This window comes from Labeo rohita, chromosome 14 (genome assembly GCF_022985175.1).
Source record: "Labeo rohita strain BAU-BD-2019 chromosome 14, IGBB_LRoh.1.0, whole genome shotgun sequence".
Classification (NCBI taxonomy): Eukaryota; Metazoa; Chordata; class Actinopteri; order Cypriniformes; family Cyprinidae; genus Labeo; species Labeo rohita.
In genome coordinates this window covers 14,011,585-14,034,707 of record NC_066882.1, presented here as the reverse complement: position 1 = coordinate 14,034,707, position 23,123 = coordinate 14,011,585, and the positions used below count along the sequence as shown (strand labels likewise).

The window sequence follows — 23,123 nt, the reverse complement described above, 5'->3', positions numbered from 1 at the left end:
GTGTTGTGTCTCAATCGCTCATGTTCTTTCATTTTTCTCTCCACTGGCTCTCTTTCTGTCTCTCTCTCTCGTTCCAGACGACCTCAGGCGAGAAGATGCGGGACTTTGCAAAGACGCTAAAAAACAAGTTCCGCTCGAAGCAGTATTTTAGTAAACACCCTCAGAGGGGATACCTGCCTGTTCAATCAGTACTGGAGGTGGAGAGCTCTGAGACGTGAGTCTGACTTCCTGTCTCTGCTGATGAGAATCACACCTAAGCGCCGTTGTGCTCTTTTTGAAGGTTTATAAGTGGAGAACTGAGGGACTGAACACAGTGCACTGCAAGCAGTTGTTTTCTTCCCTGTTGAAAAGAAACATTTTAAACCAGCTTAACATGCCTTGATGGCATTAGCTGGTCTGCTGACAGGTTTTGAAGGAGTTGAAAAATCTAATAAAAAATGTAATAAAAATTTAATAAACCTAGATGCTTTGTTGGTCTTGGCTGGATTAAGCTGGTCTGCCATTTGGATTAGCTGGTTGTCCAACTGTTTTCCTATCTTAAAGTGCCCAAAACTCCTCTGAAGGGAGCAATCGGATCAGCCTGGCTAGGTTGGAAGACCAGCTAAGACCCACAAACCATCTTAGGCCATCTTATTTTTGTCTTGCTTTCCAGTAAATGTACCTAAACATCCTTAAAAACAGATAAATTTAGTTCAGATAAACATAAAGACCTACATGATTAACTTAGTTCCTGTTAAACGTCCTGTTAGCTGTAAACTTCCAAAACTCATCTAAAGCAAGTAAACGGATCAGTCTGGCTAGGTTGTGAGACCAGCTAAGACCCACAAACCATTTTAGACCATCTTATTTTCATCGTACTTTCTTATAAAGATATCTAAACATCCTTAAAACCAGATAAATTTTGTTAAGGTAATGATAAAAACTGTTCAAGCTGCTCTTTCAGCTGGTTTAACTGGTCATCGACTTACTATATCTTAAAATGCCCAAAACTCCTCTGAAGAGAGCAAACGGATCAGCCTAGCTAGGTTGAAAGACCAGCTAAAACCCACAAACCATTTTAGGCCAACTTGTTTTTGACTTTATATCCAGTAAAAATATTTAAACATCCTTAAATTATGATAAATTTAGTTGAGAAAAAGATGAAAACCTAAGTAATTTGCTGGTTTCCCAGCCTTGCCAAAGTAGTCTCCAGCTGGTTTAACCATTCATCCATCTGTATTCCCATCCTGACTAGCTGAAAGCACCCAAAACTCCTTTAAATCAAGCAAATGGGTCAAACTTACCAAGTTCGTAGACAGGCCAAGACCAGAAATCTATGCGTTCATACATACAGTAACAAGCTACTTTGCTAACAGATGTGTGTGTTCTTGTTTTGACAGGCCCTGCTCATCTCCCAGGCTGCCTCATGCAGACACACACAGCCGGATCGAGCATTTTGCCAGCAGGTACGAGTTCAGCCTCACACGGACAGTGATCTCGCCTCACTTATGCTGTGATATTCTCCCAGCAGCCACTTCTGCTCACTCCCCTGAGCTCTGATTGGCATATTGATCCTCTTTGCATGGACACAGTGTTCCAAACAGCAGGGCCTTAACAACAGCCTGGGAGGAAGTGAGAGGGATGTGAAAAAGAGAGGGAGGGTTATAAAAAGAGAGAGAGAGTGAGAGATGGCATTCAGAGGGGTGGACAGGGGTCAGCTGCTTTCCACTAGAAGAATGAAAGCTCAACCCACAAGGTCTGGAGGGCTCGAGGGAGCTGCCAACATGGATCAGTCTCGTTCTGGCCTGGACGGAGTGCACATTACACGCTCTGGAAACACACACAGACATGCACTTGTACTCGAACATGTTAAAATGCTTGCTCATACTTACAGTTATATCCGTGGGGTTTAGAATTAGGTGCGGTAGCACTTCAGGCTTATGTCACCGTCACACATTTGAAGTCACACATTAAAGTCATTTCACTGAAAAAAAATGGTTTTAACCAGCCTAGACTTATTTTTTGGTTTTCCAGCTTAGACAAGCAGGTGTTTAGGTAGATATCCAGTTAGCCTCCTACAGTGCCTTGCAAAGGTATTCATACCCCTTCATTTTTTCACATTTTGTTGTGTTGCAGCCTTATGTTAAATGCTTTAAATTGCTTTTTCCACATCAATTTACACTCCATACACCATAATGACAAAACAAAAGGTTTGTAACAACTTTGCAGATTTACTAGAAATAAAAAACTGAAATGAAATTCCATTGCATAAGTATTCATTCTGGGACACTTGAAAATGAGCTCAGGAGCATTCATATTCACAGCTCTCAACAAAAGGTCTAACAGCTGAAAATGCATATCAGAGCAAAAACCAAGCCCTGATATCAAAATAACTGCCTGTAGAGCTCACAAACAGCATTGCATCAAGGCACAGATTTGGGGAAGATTTCAGAAAAAAAAATCTGCTGCATTAAAAGTTCATGGAAGCATGTAGCCTCCATTATCCATAATGGAAGAAGTTTGGAACAACTAGGACTCTTCCTTGAGCTGGCCTCCTGGCCAAACTAAGCAATTGATGTAGAAGGGGCTTTGTTATACTAGACCAAGAAGCTGATGGTCACTCTAGTTGTGCTCCTCGATCATATATGCAGATGGGAGAAACCTACAATAGGACAAACATCACCGTAACACTCAGCTGATCTGGGCTTTATGGCACACTCAGTCCTCTCCTCAGTGAAGACACACTTGGAATTTGCAACAAAGCATCTAAAGAACTCTCAGATTGAGAGAAACAAGATTCTTTGGTCTAATGAACCTCAATTCCAGGCATCATATTTAGAGGAAACCAGGCACTGCTCATCACCCGTAGAGCACCATCCCAATAGTAAAGTGTGCTGGCATCAGCCTTATGCTGTGGGGCTGGTATTCAGTGGCAGGGACTGAGGGACTCGTCAGAGGAGAAGGAAAGCTCAATGCACCAAAATATTGAGATAGCCTTAATTAAAACCCAGTCCAGAGTATTCAGAAACTCAGACTGTGCAGAAGGTTCACCTTTCAACAGGACAATGACCCTAAGCACACAGCAAGAGTGGCTTATAGACAACTCTGTCAATGTCCTTGAGTGTCTGCCAGCCCCCATCCAAGCTAACAAAGCTTGAGAGGTGAAGTGGTGAGGTGAAAATGGCAGATAATTTCGTGATGTGTAGATAAAGATAATGTAGATGTATAAAACTTGACAGATCATACCCAAAAAAACTAAATACTGAGTTAAGGGTATGAATACTTTTGCAATGTACTTATTTCAGTGTTTAATTTTTAAGAAATGTGCAATGTTGCACAAATCTGTTTTGTGCTTTGTCATTATGGTGTATGGAGTGTAGACTGATGTGGGGGAAAAAAGAAAAGCAGTTTAACGTAAGGATGCAACATAACAAAATGTGAAAAAAATGAAGGGGTTATGAATACTTTTGCAAGACACTGTATTCTTACCAGCTGAAAATTGTGCCAAATTCATCTGAAACAAGCCAAAAGACCAGTTTGGGAGACTAAGACAGGGCAAACCAGCTTAGAGTGGTTTAATGTTTTTTGGTAACACTTTACTTAAAGCCTTTATATATAATGCATTATAAAAGCATTCATAATTTACATTGTAATGCATTATATAACTGTAACCAGAGTTAAAATGGATTGCAATATTTGCTGATTCCTTGTTACATCTAAAATTGGTTGTTTGCTGTGTTTTAATGTATATATTTTGTAAAGATGTAACACTGAATAGATAAATATTATAATACATTATAACGGTTTACAAATATTCATCTCATGCAGTGCATTATAAAGTACTTCTTTAATGGATTATGCATAAACAATTCAACTGTTTTTAACAAGATTCACTCATCCTTTTCTTGTTTTAAACCCATATAACTTTATTTCTTCTGTGGAAGAGTTTAGCAGAATGTTCACAACACTCTTGATGGCATATTGAAATATATGCAAATATAAATGAGATCTAGGGTTATTGGTGGAGGGAAACATGTTGAATAATTGGTCCGTGCTGCTGATGTATCCAAAATTGTTTAATATCTTGACACTCAGCATAACCAATATGACAGTAAAGCAGTATACAATTACTAAGTGATAAATGTTAAAGGAATAGCTCACCCAAAAATGAAAATTCTGTCATTAATTACTCACCCTCATGTCATTCCAAACCTGTAAGACCTTTGTTCATCTTCTGAACACAAATTAAGATATTTTTGATGAAATCCAAGAGCTTTCTGACACTGCATAGACAGCAATGCAACTACTACGTTCAAGGTCCAGAAAGATAGTAAGGACATCATTAAAATAGTCCATGTGACATCAGTGGTTAAACTGTAATGTTATGAAGCTATGAGAATACTTTCTATAAGCAAAGAAAACAAAAATAACAACTTTATTCAACAATTTCTTTTCTTCTGTGTCATAAAATTATGGTTGAACTACAGATGACGCATGGACTATTTTAATAATGTCCTTACTAACTTTCTGGGCCTTGATCTTGTCAGTTGCTTTGCAGTCTATACAGGGTCATAAAGCTCTCGGATTTCATCAGAAATATCTTAAATTGTGTTCAGAAGATGAACGAACGTCTTACGGGAAAACAAATCAATGCAAAATGTATAATCACTGTCGGGTCATCTGAAAATCACATGGGTTCAGAACAACATAAATGTGAGTAAATGACAAAATCTTCATGTTTGGCTGAACTAACCCTTTAATTCGGCTGTGGCAGCGCAGTGAAGCAAACCACCCAATGTGACTGGTTTGGTTTAACTGCAGCAAACGATCAGGGATGTGCTCCTCTGCCCCGACTAACTTCCCTGCCAACTACCTAAATACACACAAGCACACGCACACATGAACACACAGATCAGCCCATTGCCTACCCTACCATACTGTGCTGCCAACTGTCTCAGCTCACACCCTGCTGCAGCTCTTATCTGTACTACAAATAGACCAGAGCGCCCGCACACACACACACACACACACACACACACACACACTCCCTCTCTTTTAGCTTCTGTGTCCTTTTGTCTTCATCTGTCTGTCTCCTCCTCTGTCATATGCTTGATTTCTGCTCCTGCCTTTCAATGTCTTATTTCATTTCCCCCTTTCCTTCCTAATATCAATCACTTACCACAGCACACTTCTTCCTCTTGTCCTTTTTAATTCCCCAAATTTGTCTCTTCTGTCTTTCTCTCATGCTATGTCTGGTTTCCCCTAACACACATCAGTGCCGTCTGCATTAGTTGTTCCTGCTCAGAACAATATTCGTTGTTTTTATTCAACTGTCACCAGTTAATGTTTCACAGGGGTCCATTTGCGTCTGACTGATTGCGTAAAATGTTCTGGGATCATCGGCTCACAGAATGCCAACAGCCGTGACTAAATTAAAAAAGGAAATGCTTGAATATTTAAAACACCCAGGGACATGATTATTTTTTTAACCATGCATATCACTGGATACAAATGACATGATAAAAGTGTGCTTCAGTGATCTGATAGGTTGGTCGATGGCTTACAATATAATTTTTTTTTTTATCTGCAATATTTATCATAAATTGTTTAACACTAAGCAATTTATTAAATCACAAATTGCCATCAGATTGCAAACTCTCACTTATGTGTTTTATTATCTGATTCATTATGTCTTTATTGAATTTGGCTGTTAAAAATCCCTGACAAATGAAAAGCATTCTAATAAGCAACATTATCAGACAGGCATCATTCATTCTTATTAAATTCCTCACTCTGTCTTTGCATGTTCGTGTTTAATTCTTTGATCTCGATGTGCTTTCAGAAAACTCTCAAGCTTTCTATTCTTGTTGTTGCTTTTGTCCATTTATGCGTTCTTAAACTATACTACTTGATCTAAGTGTTGGCTAAATAAAGACAAGTGTTTTATAGCTGTAAAGATGCTTCCATAAAAAATCCAATGTTTTTGGCAGCCCATTGGAAAATCCCTTTCATTCACTTTTATCTGATAGTTCTGTCCTTCGCAAAATATGAGCGATAGAGAGCATGTGCTAAATGAGGTGGCACATTATTTATTTCCGACATTGTCAAGACTGGCTTTGAACTCTAATAGAAAATTAAATTCTTGTCAGATGTTTCAGATGTGGTATCTGCAGTAATAGCGCAGAGGAAGAACGTCATAGGGAACAGAGATTGTACGTGCGTTTATAGGCTAATCCAGAGTAATGACTGAGGGCCTTGAGAATCGAGGGGGTGGGAGAAAAAATCCACTGGCATTTGATGTTCTAGACTCGTTGTACAGGAATGGATATGCTTGGATATGACAGAGAAAGTGGTCTGTACTGACAGCCTTTCATCTTAAAAAAACAGACAGCGTATCAAAAAGGCCGATCCACTGTTCTGTATCTCAACACACAACGTCCATTTCAAGACATTTCAAGTGCTTTTCAAAAAAGGAAATTGTTTGTCATGTAGTCGCTGATCTGTGTTTGTGACCTCTCTTTTTCCCTCAAACAAGAGACCACATTTAACCACACGCTGAGAAACCCATTTAAACAACTGCAAAGACTTGCGTGTACGACCGCAAACTCCATTTGACCTCGCACCACAGAATCTGTGACATCATCAGCAGTTCCTAGTAACACTTTTGATTGGATCTAGCTGATGGAGGTTTCAGCGGATTCAATTAGGAGTCGTCCTAGCCAGGCGGAGGGGTTAACCAGGACAGCCAGCGCTGCCGTCATTGGCTGAAGGACACCTGGTGGGTGAATGTGTATCGACTTTCTGCTATTCTCTAAGGCAGCCCCATCCTGCATGTGGGTTCTCTAGTCTGCTGTGTTCTAAAGTTCAATTCAGAGCTTTCTCTGGCAGCCTTCCTAGCAGCATGACATGAATGCACTTAGCACTCCTCATTACGGTCTCTATAGAGGCTCTTATATTGTTGCTAATTCACTGGCTGTCCTGAAAAGGCAGTGAAATTTCCCTAGTCTCTCACCTAAGGCAGGGAAAGTGCAGAGCATTGCTAAAAGCAAAGTTTCACCCCTGCGTTGCTAATGGTAAGCACAGGGATCATTGTCCGCTCCCTGTTGTGTTGAGAACACCTCTCTTGTGCTGGGTTAGTCTTGTCTGTTTCTGGATGGCACACAGAATTTTGCTGAAGGTGCAGGGTAAACCTTCTAGCCATGCAAAGTCATTTTCATACATTGTTGCATTCCAATATGGGTCGGAGTACAATTTGTTGCATTGTCAAAGTTGCCACAAGGGGCGCTATAGTGAGTTTTAGCATAGACATTTTGCAGATGTCACCTGTTCTTTATTATAAAAGTACTACACAAATGGTCACACTTTATATTAGTGGCCTTAACTACGATGTACTTACATCAAAATATAAGTACAATATACTTATTGTGTTCATATTGTATTGTAAAACACTTTCGCTACTATTGAGGTGGGATACGGGTAAGGTTAGTTTGCGTAATATAATTGCGTTTCCCCTGCAATTATATTACAACGGCAGCCCCCGCCCCCTTGACGGTCAAGTTTTATTTAATTTTATTTTCTATATAGCGCTACATCACAACACAACAAATCGCGATATGGACTAAAGTCTGTGAATATTAAAACGCAAAAAGACGGTTTAGATATGAATCCTGCATGTTCCGCTTGGCTCTGTATGTATGAATGGCGGAGACGTGGTTTTGTTTACTACACAAATACTGAAGCACATGTGAGGCTCGCTGTGATTTTCGGCCTCTGCATCTCATTATGTGACGACATGAACTTAATCTCCTGTGAGATTAAGTGTGAGAGTCATTTCATGTGAATTTTACCATTTCATTTGAGAAAACTAGCATCATATCATAGTGTATACACACAGAAACTTCACGGCGACCTGTCAAAATAAAAGTACGGTTTAACGTGTAACAGAAATATATTACTCTTGTATTACTTTTGTACAGTATAATGTACGTCTTTATATATTTCTGTTTCTGGACAATTTAAATAAAACAATTAAATGATAAAAATTAATATTTTTAACAGATTAACCACTTAATTGCAGAAAAAAAATTCTACAATTATTATTAAAACTTTTTAAACAGAATATTCATACAAATTTTCTTCCATGTATCAATTTTAACCGTAAACCTTTGTTTGTTTGCTAAAAAATAAAAGGGATTAATTTTCGCTTGATTAAAAATAAATACATGTTTAATGCTTTCGTTTGATTATCAGAAAAGTTAAAACACAAAAAAAATTGAAAAAAAAGAAAGAAAGAAAGAAAAAGATTGTAGTTCAAAATGTTGAAATTTTCACTGAAATAAATGTTGTTGTTATTATACAAAGAGTAAAGTACCGAAAAAAAGTAGCGTTGGGTACCGGCAATCCTACCCCATCCATCTTTTTTGAGAAATTTGAGATATAAAATCAGTATTGCGTGATTTAAACTTGCAGTTGCATGAAATAATGTCAGAATTCCATCTCATTCTGTAAGTCATTCAGATTTTTTCTCACAGTTGCAAGTTTATATCTTGCAATTCTTACATTTTTTCTCAGAATTGTGAGGTATGATTTGAAGTATAGTTCTGAGGGGGAAAAAGACAGATATTGCAAGTTTTTCTCGCAATTTTGACTGTTTCTCGCAATTGCAAGTTTATGTCACGCAGTATTGTCTTTATATCGCGCAATTCTGTCTTTATAACTCACAAATGCGAGTTTATATCATGCAACTCTGAGAAAAAGGTCTGAATTTCTGTGTATATTTTGCAATTCTGAATTTATTACTCAAAATTGCAGGTTCAGGCTATATCCCGCTATTCTGCCTTTATATCTTGCGATTCTGGCTTTTTAACTTATTGCGATTTTATATCTCACAATTCTGAGAAAAAAAGTCAGAACTGCAAGTTTGTATCACGCAATTGCACGAAAATAGTTGAGATAAGAACTCACAATTACTTTTTTTATTTTTTATTCTGAGACGGAAACAGATTTCCATAGCTCTACAATTGCCTATATAGAAAATATTTTTAGGATGACCACAAAATAAACTGTATTGCTTCCATTACTTTTGCAATTGCATTTGGTGCTGCTAGATACATAGAAATGGCTCATATCAGCTTTAATTTGGCTTTAGGTTGACACAAGGACTCAAGCTGCAGTGGACCGCAAAGCGCTCACACCGTATACTTATAGGCATGGCATGTCAGTTGTATGCCACGTAATCTGTGGTGCGTGATGAAGATCTTTTTCGTATTCTGTTTTTACCATGCCACTTGTGGCAGGGAATACAAACTTGCAAGGAGTCTGGGTGAAAATACCCAGGAGAGGCATTTATGTCATAAAAATTCATATGACAAATGAAGTGAAAGGGGTACAGATTCTCCCTTGCTTTGCCATGGAGAGAGAGAGAGAAGAGGCTGAAGCCAGGAGGCACAGCTTCGGCAGTTGCATGATAATTTGCCACCCAGGTTAGCCGTGCACGGTATCTGAAAAGTCAGGGTAGGATAACAACGTGATTTTTAAGTTAAAGAAACTGCTCTAAGGTGTCTCTCATGCAGTTGCTGAGTTGTCTCGATGAGTCACAGCCGTCATCTTTTCCTCTGCCAGCCGTTTGCTATTCCGTTCCTCTGCCTCTTGTGTTTGAAGCCACTGTCCTTGCCACAGCAAACAAATTACAGTGCACAGTGACTTTGCCTTTGTATGCCTTTCTATATGTTGTGACCTGTGCTCCGTAATATGACATTTTCATTTCACTCGTTTCCTTTCAGGTTGGCAGAAATGGAGAACCAGAGCTGTTCCTTTTTCACCGACAGTCTCTCACCGGATGAAAGTTTGTGAGTACATCACCTCCCACACACACTCAAATCTGTCACAGCTGCTAAGTCGTTGTGCATGGATGTGCGCATGGTCGTGCATGCATGCCTTCATGTTTGGTGTGGCTGGGCAGTCACATTAATTAAAAAAGATAATGAAAATGACCCATGGCAATGTGCTCGTTCGCCCTCCGTCATATTAAGTCTGTGTGATTAAGGAGCACAACGGTAGGCATGAATAGAGCGGGCTCGGATGCTGACAGGAGGGAGAGAGAGAAATTGGGCTATTGAAATGCTACCGAACAAGACAAGCGAAAGCCACTGAAATATGAGCACATATAGGTGAAATTAGGTAAGCCCACGCAAAATCACAACTAATAAAAGAGGTCAGATCATCACAGCCCAGAGTCATGGCTGCGCATGTTTTGTGCTGGAAATGGCTCTGTGTTTGTGCATGAGTGAGAGAAAGAAAGAAAATTTAAAGGAGTAGTTCACCCAAAAATGAACTCGTCCTCAAGTCATTCCAAAGCTTTAGGATTTTTTTTCTTCCATGGAACACAAAAGAATCTTTTCAATGCAATCACAATGAGTTATCCAGCTTTAAAAAGCATGCAAAAGGACCATTAAACTATAATAAAAGTGGTCCATATGACGCACGCACTGTATTCCGAATCTTCCGAAGGCGTACAATAACCTTTATGAACCCTAGTGAAAAATAAATATACTAAAATGTATTTAAAATACATTTATTTCAAGCTAAGTGTACTTTAAATACATTTACAGATTATGTACGTAATAAAAATACCCTGTAATTGTACTTTTAGTATGCTATTTTTAAAGTCTGCTATATTGGAACAACTCATTTTGTACTTAATGTACTTTAATTGTGTGGAAGTAGTGCTAAAGTACAACTAAAGATATACTGTATATATTAAGTATATTTGATTGTGCAGAAGCTGAACTATTGCAAGTGTATTTTAGGTACACTTTAAGTAATCAATAGTGACATTAAAACATATTTTAGGCTTAATATTAGGAAATTGTGCACAAGTAGTACTCCAAATACAGTTAAATGACAATTTTTATATCAGTGAGTCTTGAGCGATATGTCAGTAAATATATTAATAACCTTGAGCTATACTTAGTATAAGATAAATGCATCTGAGAAGAACAATACACAGTCAAACTCATAACCGAAGAGAATTATTACTTTTTGGGAAGACTTGTAGCATAAATGAATATGGGACATATTATAAATTGATGATACTATTTGTTGAACCAAGTAAAAAACAAACAAACATTTTTTTTTTTAATGTTAAGCATGGGCGTTAGGGTTGTGACGATGAGGAAATTTCCCCACCGGTTAATCGACATGTGACAACACCGGTAATACCGGTATCACCGTGGGGGTGGGGGTTTCCTCTTTTCCTCTTCGTTTAAATAGCTTATAAATGCGTGCGTATTTTACTTTCACTTTCAGTTTTGCGGGAATTGGCAATTCGGCGTCAATTGTTTGAATGGACGACAACGAAAGTAAAAAAAAAAAAAAAATCACTGATATTAAACAGAACTTTTATTAACATAACGAAAAAAAAACACAACGCCATTCTCTTTCTGTAAATTCGACTCGATAAATGAAATATGACGCAATGTAGCCATGTTCAGTTTTTAATTATAGTGCATGCTCTAGTCTTAAGTAAATTATTTAGAATTATATTTTCCATTTAATTCAAATAAATATTTAATAAAAAAACGAATACTTAAAAAAAAAAAAAAACGTGGGGACGGTGTCACGGTGGAAAAGTGATGTCACCGGTGTTGCGTCTTAAAACCGGTAACACCGTCAACACCGTCTATCGTGGCAAGCCTAATGGGCGTAGCATGACATTTGAGTTGATTTGTCCAGTCACATTTTTAAACAGTGTTTCTATTTGTAAACCTAAAAAAGCACACTCTGTGTAACTCTATATTATGACTAGATTAGCAGCAAGTGTGAGGTTGCCATGGAAACCAGATACATAACACATGACTTACTTGCTGCGCTACTCTTAGCAATAAACACGCTGAAAATAATGCACTTTAAACATGTTTGTCAACAAAGTCTCAAAATTGTGTTTCTTATGCAAATTAAGGGGTGAATTAAATATTGCTATAAAACAGACATCTGTTGGACATGATTCAAGTTAAATGCACAATAGTAGACACACAAACACATTGTATTTTGTAAATCTTACTGAAAATAGATGACTATGAAATTTATGTTGTAAAAAATTGTGTTTAAAGGGATAGTTTACCTAAAAATGACAATTCTGTCATTAATTACTCACCCTCATGTCACTGCAAACCCATAAGACCTTCGTTCACCTTCTGAACACCAATTATTATATATTTTAAATATTTTTGATGAAATCCAAGAGCTTTCTGACCCTGCATAGACAGCAACGCAACATACACATTCAAGATCCAGAAAGGTCATAAGGACATTGTTAAAGGAAAAGTCCACTTCCAGAACTAAAATTTACAGATAATGTACTCACCCCCTTGTCACCCAAGATGTTCATGCCTTTCTTTCTTCAGCCGTAAAGAAATTGTTTTTTTGAAGAAAACATTTCAGAATTTTTCTCCATATAATGGACTGATATGGTGCTCCGATTTTGAACTTCCAAAATGCAGTTTAAATGCGGCTTCAAACGATCCCAAATGCGGTTGTAAACGATCCCAGTCGGGGAAGAAGGGTCTTATCTAGTGAAACAATTGGTTATTTTCATTTTAAAAAATACAATTTAAATACTTTTTCAAATGCTCGTCTTGTCTTGTTCTCCCTGAACTCTGTGTATTCTGGTTCAAGACAGTTAGGGGATGTCGAAAAACTCCAATCGTATTTTCTCTCTCAGCTTCAAAAATCATTTCAAAATCATCCTACATTACTGCAATAGCACCGACCCAGTCTTTGCAAAGTGAACATGCAAAAAAGATCAAACCTCCTTAACAAAAAAGGTAAAACAGCAATATAGGACAATTTTGAAGTTGAGGGAGAACATGAGATGGGAATTTTTCGACGTACCTTAACTGTTATGAACCGGAAAAAAACAGTTCAGGCAGAGTGGGACAAAACAAGCGTTAGACATTAAAAAGTATATAAACTGTATTATTTTTATGGGAAAAAAACTGATTGTTTTGCTAGATAAGACCCTTCTTTCTCGGCTGAGATCATTTACAACCGCATTTGGGATTGCCACATTTAAACTGCATTTTGGTAGTTCAAACTCGGGGCACCATAGAAGCCCACTATATAGAGAAAAATCCTGAAATGTTTTCCTCAAAAAACATAATTTCTTTACGACTAAAGAAAGAAAGACATTAACATCTTGGATGACAATGGGGTGAGTACATCATCTGTCAATTTTTGTTCTGGAAGTGGACTTCTCCTTTAAAGTGGTCATGGCATGGATTTTTTAATTATTTTAATATGTTCCTTGAGGTTTACTTATAATTTCAATAAAGTTTTAATATGTGGAAAAATTACTATTTTCTACCCTCATTCTGACCGTCTGCTTAAAACGACCTGTTTTAAGGGACGGGTCCTTTAAGGCTTGTTAGTAATCGGCTGCTATTATGATTGGCTAATGTCAGTGCATAGGGAATAATATCATGCCCCGCCCCCTCGCTAATGCATGTGAGTGTTTTGACAACATGATCAAAATGAAAGAGTTATTTCCAGACAAAGTATTATGAAATCATTTACTTACCATTTGTAATGAAGCTGCAGTCAGATCCAGGACCGCTTCATCTTTCAACAACCATACGCGCCAAACTAGCATTTTTTCAGTTCTTTTGTCCAATTGACGACAGACTAATGTACGTGGACTGTGTCAGAAAGCAAATGTACATCTGTATATTGTACAGTGTAGACAAGATAGCGGCAGTGAGTTGACTATTCGTTGATGTGTTGATCTGCAGGCAGTTAGGGTGACCACCCGTCCCACTTTGCGTTGTAACGCACAGCATTTTCACCCCTTGTCCCGCACGTCCCATATTGAGAAAATATCCCTCACTTTCATCAGTCTGTTGGTTTTCAATCGTCATATTAAGAAAACATACATATGTTTTTTTGCCTTTTTAAGAACGCTTTATATTTATTCATTTTGTGGCATAGCCTAGTTTTTCACATCTCACCTCATCACATCTACCAACAGAAATGGTTGAGTGCACAAAAACACGACATACTCCATTTATTTTAACCAATTAAAAAAAAAAATCGATGAAGCTTTCAAACACGACTTTATTCTTATTTTTATAGTTTGCTTGAGGCGGTTTCTATGGTGTTATTTTAATGACAAATGTTCAGAGCTCATTATTGTAATGCGAGGGCACTTCAAAATGCGCAAGCACAAATCTCTTCTCTCGCAGGCGGATTCTCTTCATTCTCATACAAAACAAACACGCTTTTTCTAGCTTACATGTGCGCGCTCAGAAACATGAATGAGCGCATATGACAACAGATGTTAATCAGTATTTACATAGCATGACGGTAGTAAATGTATGTCTCGCACATGTCCTGCATTGTTCCGCAAAATCACATCTACTGTCCCGCAACAGATCTGTTGCCAGGTGGTCACCCTACAGGCAGTATTTATGCAAACGACTGCACCAGGGTGACGTAACTTCACACCTTGGATCCAAATGAGCCATTTTTGGAGCTTGATTAAGTAAATGCTTTTTTATAATGAGCACGAGATTTAAGCTATAAAACATACAGGATGTTTTAATGGTACAAGACTTCTTATATGCCAAAAGATCAAGGCAAATTTGATTTCTCATGACGCCTTTAAAATAGTCCATGTGACATCAGCAGTTCAATTTTATGATGCTACGACAATAATTTTTGTGCGTAGTTTCTTCTCTTCTGTGTCAGTCTTCAACTTTATGGTCGAAAATATTTGTTTAAAAAAATCTTTAGTTACTGAAAGATAAATATCCACATTTTTGTGAGAACTGTTTTTTTTTTAAAGGCGGGGAGAAACAGTGAGTAATCATCAGTGAGTAATGTATTATATCTAATTGACAGGGCATAATGTGCCATTTCGGTGGCTTTTACCAAATCTTCCTCGTCCAGCAGTCTATAAGTGGCCTTTGTTTACTGATGGCCCTTGTAATGGCACCTGTATAATTACAGCAGAGTGCATGAAAACAGCTAGATTTTATTATTGATGTGACTAATGTGAGAGCCGTGATTATTACAGTGCTTCCTGTGTGTAGTATTTTGTTTTGCTCATCCTGTGTGCCTGTACATTAGCTGTGCCTTTTTAGCTTTTTGTATTTGATGGCATTGAGAGAGCTTGGATTACCAAGAGCGTGCGTGTTTGTATGATCGCCGCTTGTTTAGCATCTACACTGCTGTTTGTTTTATGGATGATGGTGTGCGTTAGTCTGTGTTTGCATACACTCTAAACACACCATCCGCAGTTTATGCAGAATATGCTTGCATGTGTTCTGTGTTGATATGCCACTGCTGCATTGTGTGCATTTGGCTTATGTACCTGCTGCTTTGTGTGCTTGCCTGGCGCTGTGTGTGTGTTTGTCTGCTGCTGCGTGGCACCGCTAATGTGTTCAGTGTGCACTATCTCCTGTGTGGGGGGACTCAGGGATGAAGATCAGTACCTCCTACGTCACTCCAGCCCCGCCCTCGAGCAGGACTCCCCCCACGGCCACCTGCTGGCCCACCTGGACTGCCAGGACAGAGAAGAGCTGCAGCGCACCCTCCAACGCCTTGAAAACGAGAACAGGTGAAGTCACAGCCAGGGGCACATTCACACTTTCACACTTGAAGCTGAAATATGTAAATTGTGCAGCACTAATCTGAATTTTTGAAAAACATGTGAATGATATTTAACCATGCAAAACATGATGGCCATGATGTTAGGGTGATTCTAATTGATGCTTTTTGGTTGTTAGTTCAATAAGAGCTTTAAAAGGTTTTTTTACTGTCCACCTGAGAAAAAAAATGTATATTGCATATAGAAACTGAAAATATACATATAGAAAATTAGAATAAATATAATACAAATGTAATAATAATCAATTTTATTTAATGAAATCTTTCTATTTATCTATATCTATATCTAAATCTATTATCTATCTATCTATTTATATATACTCACAATTTTATCTCACAATTCTGACTTTTTCTCACAAGTGCAAGTTTACATCTCGTAATTCGGACTTTTTTTTTTTTAAATGCAAGTTTACAACTCGCAATTCTGACTTTTTTCTTGCAATAATTAGTTTACTGAGTTTAATGAGTTTAATTTATTCCCTCAGAACTGCTGACTTTTTTTACTGTAAGATGTAAACTCGCAATTCTGAGAAAATATTAGTCTAAATATTATTTTTCCCCTCAGAATTGGAGTTAGCTCACATATTGCGAGTTTATACCTTACAACTCTGAGAAAAAAAGTCAGAATTTTATATTCCACAATTCTGACTTTTTTCTCGCAATTGTGAGTTTACATCTCGTAATTCTGACTTTCTTGCAAGTTTATTTCCTCAGTACTGCATGATGCAAACTCGCAATTCTGACTTTTTTTAAATTGTAAGATGTAAACTCGCAATTCTAAGAAAATATTAGTCCCTTCAGAATTTTTTCCCCTCAGAATTGGACTTGGTTCACATATTGCGAGTTTATACCTTACAACTCTGAGAAAAAAAGTCAGAATTGAAGTTTATATCCCGCAATTCTGACTTTTTTCTCGCAATTGAGATTACATCGCACAATTCTGACTTTTTTTTTTAATTACGAGTTTACATCTCACAATTCTGACTTTTTTCTCACATTTGAGTTTACATCTTGCAGTTCTGACTTTCTTGCAATTGTGAGTTTACATCTTGCAATTCTGACTTTTTTGCAATTGCGAGTTTACATCTCGTAATTCAGAATTTTTAAGCAAATTGCGTTTACATCTCGCAATTTCACATATTGTGAGTTTATGCCTTACAACTCGGAGAAAAAAAAGTCAGAATTGCAAGTTTATATCCTGCAATTCCGACTTTTTTCTCGCGAATGAGATTACATCCCGCAATTCTGACCTTTTTTTTAAATTACGAGTTTACATCTCGCAATTATGACTTTTCGCAATTACGAGTTTATATCTCGCAATTAGGATTTTTTTCGCAGTTATAGGTTTATATCTTGCAATTCTGATTTTTTTCCTTAGAATTGTGATACAAACTCGCAATTCTGACTTTTTCCTTTTTTTAAAGTAAGAATTGCACATTTGTATCACAATACTAAGAAAAAAATCTTGTGGGATAAAAAGAATTGTGAGATAAAAAGTCGTAATAACCAGAATTGTGAGATAAAAAGTAAAAGTCGTAATTATAAAATATTAATTAATTAGCAGTGGAAACGGGCTAATATTACAAATCTATTAAAATATATAAAAGTAAGAAATATAATGCTAAAACAAGTCTAAATATTTTTTGCAATTATGTTTATATAATTTTGTTTTTTTATTTATGTTTTATTTATGTATATATATTCATGTGTATAAATAATGAAATTTTGTAGCGACGGACAAAACGGTGCACAACGGTTTCACTGAGGGTTATGCTGAATGTGTTGTTTTAAATAATTGGGGGTAAAATGATTTGTCTTTGTAACCGTGGCTTGGCTTCTGGCTGTGATTGACAGCACTTTGTGTTGGCTCTTTAAATTTCACAGCTTTTCATGGGATTAAGATAGAGCTAATAGTTCTTAATTGGCTGAGATAAAATGTGTTGCTGGGAAACTGTGGACATTATTATAATTTTGATAGTTAGTCTGGGTCAAAAACAGTGATCTTTTGACCTGCGTCAAATGAATGAGGTGTGCTCTTTAGACCTTAAAACACCTTCAAACATCAGCAGAAACACAGAAAGTCTATTAGTTCTACCATTTCATTACATCCCAGAGGCAACTGTTACAGCTGTGAGTCATTTATGAGTTTTGTCTTCGGCGTAAATCCTGACCTTTAAGTCATGCTCTCATGTGGTCTTGCTTTGTTATAGGTGAGTAATAGGTCAATAAAGTGAGATTAATTGTTAGTGTCTGCAGGGGATCTGCAACCTTAACCTCCTGAATAAATCAGGGCTTCCTGCTGTCATTATTGGGATAGAAGGAGCTGAGTGATGGCTGCTGTGTTAAAAACCCATTTTGTGTTATTTCTTTTTTCCATTCATTTTGTTTGTATTTTAGAAGGCTATAATATCAATTTCTCAACAAGAATATATATATATATATATATATATATATATATATAGAGCCTGTATTTTATCCACCCAAACCCACCTGAACTCACATGCTACAAATAGAGAAATAACAAAATAATAAATATTTCCATATACCACAATACAAACACTGGAATATAATTAAATAAAACAAATAAAGAATAATTATTAGGTAATTCTTAAGAATTCAAATAATTATCAAATTACTAATAATTATTACATACAGATTGTTATTAATTAGTAATTATCTACATAGTAGTTATTTAAATTAAGGTAAATAAGGTAAATAATCCTTAAAAAGTATTTAAAAAAAAATATATATATATATATTTATTTTATAACAAAAATGTATTTATATTATTATATGAAATAAAATAACATTTACAAATGAAATTAAATTTAGAGGGAAAAAACATTTTCTATTTTTTTAAAAATACAAAATTAATTTGATGTAGGATGTATAATGTATGGAAGCCTGTTTCCACCACTGAATAAAAACATTAAAATAGGTTATTGCGACATTTTATCTCACAATTCTGACTATTTTTCTCAGAATTGTGATATAAATTCGCAATTGTGAGTTATAAAGCCCATATTGCAAGATATAAAACTCGAAATTATGAGAAATGAAGTCATAATTGCATGATATAAACTCACAATTGTGAGTTATAAAGTCATAATTGCATGATATAAACTTGAATTTGGGAGTTATAAAGTCAGAATTGCATGATATAAACACAACTGCAAGAAATACAATTTGTTGAGTTTGTATCTCGCAATTCTGACTTTTTTTTCTCACAGTTGCGAGTTTGTATCTTACAATTTAGACTTTGTATCACGCAATACTGACTTTTTTCTCGTAATTGTGAGATAGAAACTTGCAATTGTGAGTTATAAAATCCAATTTTGAGGGGAAAAAAGACTGATATGTTCTCAGAATTGCAAGTTTATATCTCACAGTTCTGACAATAACTTGCAGTTGTGTGTTATAAATCAGAAGTTTTGAGAAAAAAGGCGGAAATGCAAGTTTTTATCCTGCGATTTTGAGAAAAAAGTCAGAATTGCAAGTTTTTATCATGCAATTTTGAGAAAAAAGTCAGAAATTCAAGTTTTTATCATGCAATTTTAAGAAAAAAAGTCAGAAATTCAAGTTTTTATCATGCAATTTCAAGAAAAAAAAGTCAGAATTGCAAGTTTTTATCATGCAATTTTGAGAAAAAAAGTCAGAATTGCAAGTTCTTATCATGCAATTTTAAGAAAAAAGTCAGAATTGCAAGTTTTTATCATGCAATTTTGAGAAAAAAGTCAGAATTGCAAGTTTTTATCATGCAATTTTGAGAAAAAAGTCAGAAATTCAAGTTTTTATCATGCAATTTTAAGTTTTTATCATGCAATTTTAAGGAAAAAAAGTCAGAAATTCAAGTTTTTATCATGCAATTTTAAGAAAAAAAAAGTCAGAATTGCAAGTTTTTATCATGCAATTTTGAGAAAAAGTCAGAAATTCAAGTTTTTATCATGAGAAAAAGTTTTTTCATGCAATTTTAAGAAAAAAAATTCAGAATTTTGAGAAAAAAGTCAAAAAACTCACAATTGCGAGAAAAAAGTCAGAATTGTGAGATAAAATGTCGCAATTACCTTTTTTACTTTTTATTTAGTGGCAAAAACAGGCTTCCATTATAATGACCTAAGTGATGCTGATGATGCTAAGAAAGTAATAGTGAGAACGATGGTGATGATGGTGTTGTCTCTCCTGCAGGGTGCTGCAGGGCGAGTATCGGCGACTGAAGTGGAAGCACGAAGAGGCAGCAGCTTCACCCCAGCTGCTGGAGTCGGGTCCCGGTTCACCGGCCGGTCAGCAGGACGAGGAGCTCCTAGCCGAGGCTCGAGTCCTTCGACAGCACAAAACCCGCCTGGAGACGCGCATGCAGATTCTGGAGGACCACAACAAGCAACTGGAGTCCCAGCTACGCAGACTTAGAGAACTACTGCTGCAGGTGCGATACAGGCAATGAGATGTAAACGCATGCCTGTATAACTAAAAAATGAGCGGTATGCCCACAGCGAGTACTAAAGTGTGAGCCAGAATAGATTGTTATGATAGAAACAATGAAGGAATGGTGCGAAGGGAGTTGTATGATTATGTTACGGCTGTACAGGGAAGGACATGAACAGGTAAATCAGGGCCTTTTGCGCTGGAGACTTTAATGTTAAATGTTTATGGGTTTGAAGGAATGTTTTAAGGTTTAAAAACAGCCACTATGAGAGAAATAAAGATGGGCTTACAAAATATGTCGAAAAGGGAGGATGAAGACACGTTTGAAGCTCTCGGCAGAAGGGGTAGGAAGGGGACTGAACAGAGGAGGATAGACCGTATTATAGGCTGCCTTGATGTACCACATGTAGAAGGGTAAAAGCGAGGCAAGAGATGCTTACTAATGCAGGTTCAGTGAGGACAAGGAGACAGGGAACTAGAAAAGACTTGTCTCAGGTGAAAGGAAAAAAGATGTGGAGAGAGAAAGGATTTTTTTTTAAGAGTAGCTATTATTGAGACCTGAAAAGAGATGGAGGACGAGAGACTGCAGGAAGACATACTAACTTCTGGTGAATTGCTTCTGGTAAATTGCACAGATGGGAAGGAAGAGTTAGAGAAAAATTATATATGAGGAAGAACACTATTGATGGAGATGGAATCATACAGATGGAGTGGGTAGAAGGTAAGTCATTTCTTGAGCTGACGTACACAGAGCTTAAGGAACGAGATGGACAGAATAGAGTGGGCAGAAAAAGGATCCTTTTCTTTAGTGAAAGAAAGACAGAAAGCAGGCCGAGGAGGGAAAAGAAAAGCTCAGGCGGTGCTGAGTGAATGGGATAAGAGGTGCTTGTGCAGAAAAAAAGAGAGGTAGTGCTGCAGAGATATGATTGGCAGACTAGATGGAAGGAGAGAGCAGAGCAAAAACACTGAGGCTGTAGGTGAAAAGGAATTAGACGGATATAGAGGGAAGGAACGAGGGGAGAGAGATCGACTTAAAAACGAGCAAGAGACGTGTCATGGGGGAAGCAATAATGTGCTGGGATTATGGAGATCTGAACTCTTTGTTCCGCACCCCTAGAAAGTCACTGGAAAAGTTACAGTAGTACCTCTGTGGACATCTCTGTAAAGCGATAAAAGGGTTTAACTCAGAATAAATTTGAGGTATTCTTGCAAACAGCCTGAATTCAACTCATCTGCCTGTGAAATGGAAAAAAAGAGGCAAGTCATCTCCGAGTTTCTTATCAGTTTGTTTCATCCCTCAGAAAAATACACTGTCTTTGTAATGTATGGAAAAGGGGCCAAATCCCTGGTCGATAAACGCTGAAGTTTGGCAGCGTTTGCAAACTTGTGACAGTTTCTCTCATCAGAGAACCCAACAACAATGTTTTCAGTTTAGAGCATGGCAAGGCTAGAATACTTCATACTCCACACTTTATACTACATATGGCTTAATAGAGCTGCATGATTAATCGTCAAAAGATTGTGATCTCGATTCAAACACCCACGTGTTCTTATTTTTAAATGACAACGATTCATCTGTGTCTGGTAATCCTTTGACAAAGTCATTCTAGAACATTCAAATCTGTGTTCTTGCTGCCACAGAGAGAGCAGTTTTATGTATATAAATACACACATCTACATGTATTTACATGTATTTACATATATATTAGGGGTGGGGAAAAAATCGATTCTCCGATGCATCGCGATTCTCTCTTCAACGATTCTGAGCTTGTTTTTTCCCCGCATATGGCAGACGAGACGTGGCGGGCTTCATAGCCACTGAGAAGTGGCTTTCACACCGACACGGAAAGCACTGTGCTGGCCGCTGGGTTCAGCGCAGCCCTTCAGAGCGCAGCGGCAGAAGTTCAACTATTTCGGCTTGTGTGCCGGTGGTGCACTCCGCTGTGCGTGCGCTTTGGTCAACGCAGAAACAAGCCGTCCTCGCACGGCACAAGCAACTGAAATGAATGGGTTTCATAGCATAGCATAGCGCAGCACTTTCCGCGTTCATGCTTGACAGTGTGTGCTTCCACCCGCCGTGTTTTACTTCAGTTATGCTTTCCCTGGAGAAAAAAACAGCATATGGTGGTAGGTCTGTTTCGATGCTGGGATGCTGATTAGGTATGTTCTGATGCTGGTTTAAGTTGGTCCTTTGCTGGTTTTTGCTGGTCATGTTACCAGCAACGGACCACCATAAACCAGCACCAAAACATACCTAACCAGCATCCCGGCATCAAAATATACCTACCAGCATATGCTGTTTTTTATCACCAGGGTTCATTAATGCCGTTTGGAATGCAGTACTATTAGATGCACGAAACTCACGCACTGATGGACTTTCACAAGCGCTTTGTGTCTGTTGTCCTGAAGACCGATTGCGGCTGTGGTTAAATGCACTTCCATTTTCGAATACTTTTATACGAAATTTATGTTCACACAGTCAGTTATGTTTTCAGAGCAGGACAAAACATCTGATATATCGAAATAGATCTGTGCATTAGTGTGAATACAGTCTGTCAAAGCTACCACTTTCTATGATCTCCTCAGTAATAACCAAACGGCAATAATGCTGAGAAGAACCCATAACTATTGTCTGAAAACTTTCAGATACTTAAAGAACACTTATTTTAAATAAGTGATTGTTTTAAAAAGTAGCCTGTTTATATAATAAAAAATAAAGTTTGCACAAAATAAATTTGATATAAAATTTATATATAAAAATGTATCCATGTGCAGTAATATTGAAAACTGAGAATGTGATGCATAGTGATATTGAGTTAATAATGAAAATTGTAATTGAATTGAATCATGAAACCAGTGAAGATTCGCACCCCTTAAGATGGCAGTACTGACATACAGGGATTCCAACTACAAACTAAAAAACAATGAAACTGCAATTTTGGTTAAAATGTAAGGTTGTAAAGATGCATTTGCACAGCAGAAGAATTAACTGGGGAAATAATGTAATCAAGAATCGTTTTGAAATCGGATCGTGACTCCCAGAATCGGAATCGGATCAG

The 23,123-nt window shown here is 37.2% G+C and overlaps 1 protein-coding gene across 6 annotated transcripts in view; it reads left to right on the top strand.

Moving 5' to 3' along the window:
• drp2 (dystrophin related protein 2) overlaps positions 1-23,123 on the top strand; it is a 178,700-nt gene that overhangs the window by 147,008 nt on the left and 8,569 nt on the right. For 4 of the 6 annotated variants that reach the window (XM_051127561.1, XM_051127560.1, XM_051127565.1 and 1 more), the window contains 5 exons: positions 78-214; positions 1,380-1,445; positions 9,762-9,827; positions 15,452-15,592; positions 19,828-20,065. In XM_051127561.1, the coding sequence (XP_050983518.1) occupies positions 78-214; positions 1,380-1,445; positions 9,762-9,827; positions 15,452-15,592; positions 19,828-20,065 (648 nt within the window). Of the gene's footprint in view, positions 1-77; positions 215-1,379; positions 1,446-9,761; positions 9,828-15,420; positions 15,593-19,827; positions 20,066-23,123 lie in introns of those variants that run through there. The other 2 variants (XM_051127562.1, XM_051127566.1) reach the window with 2 other exon arrangements.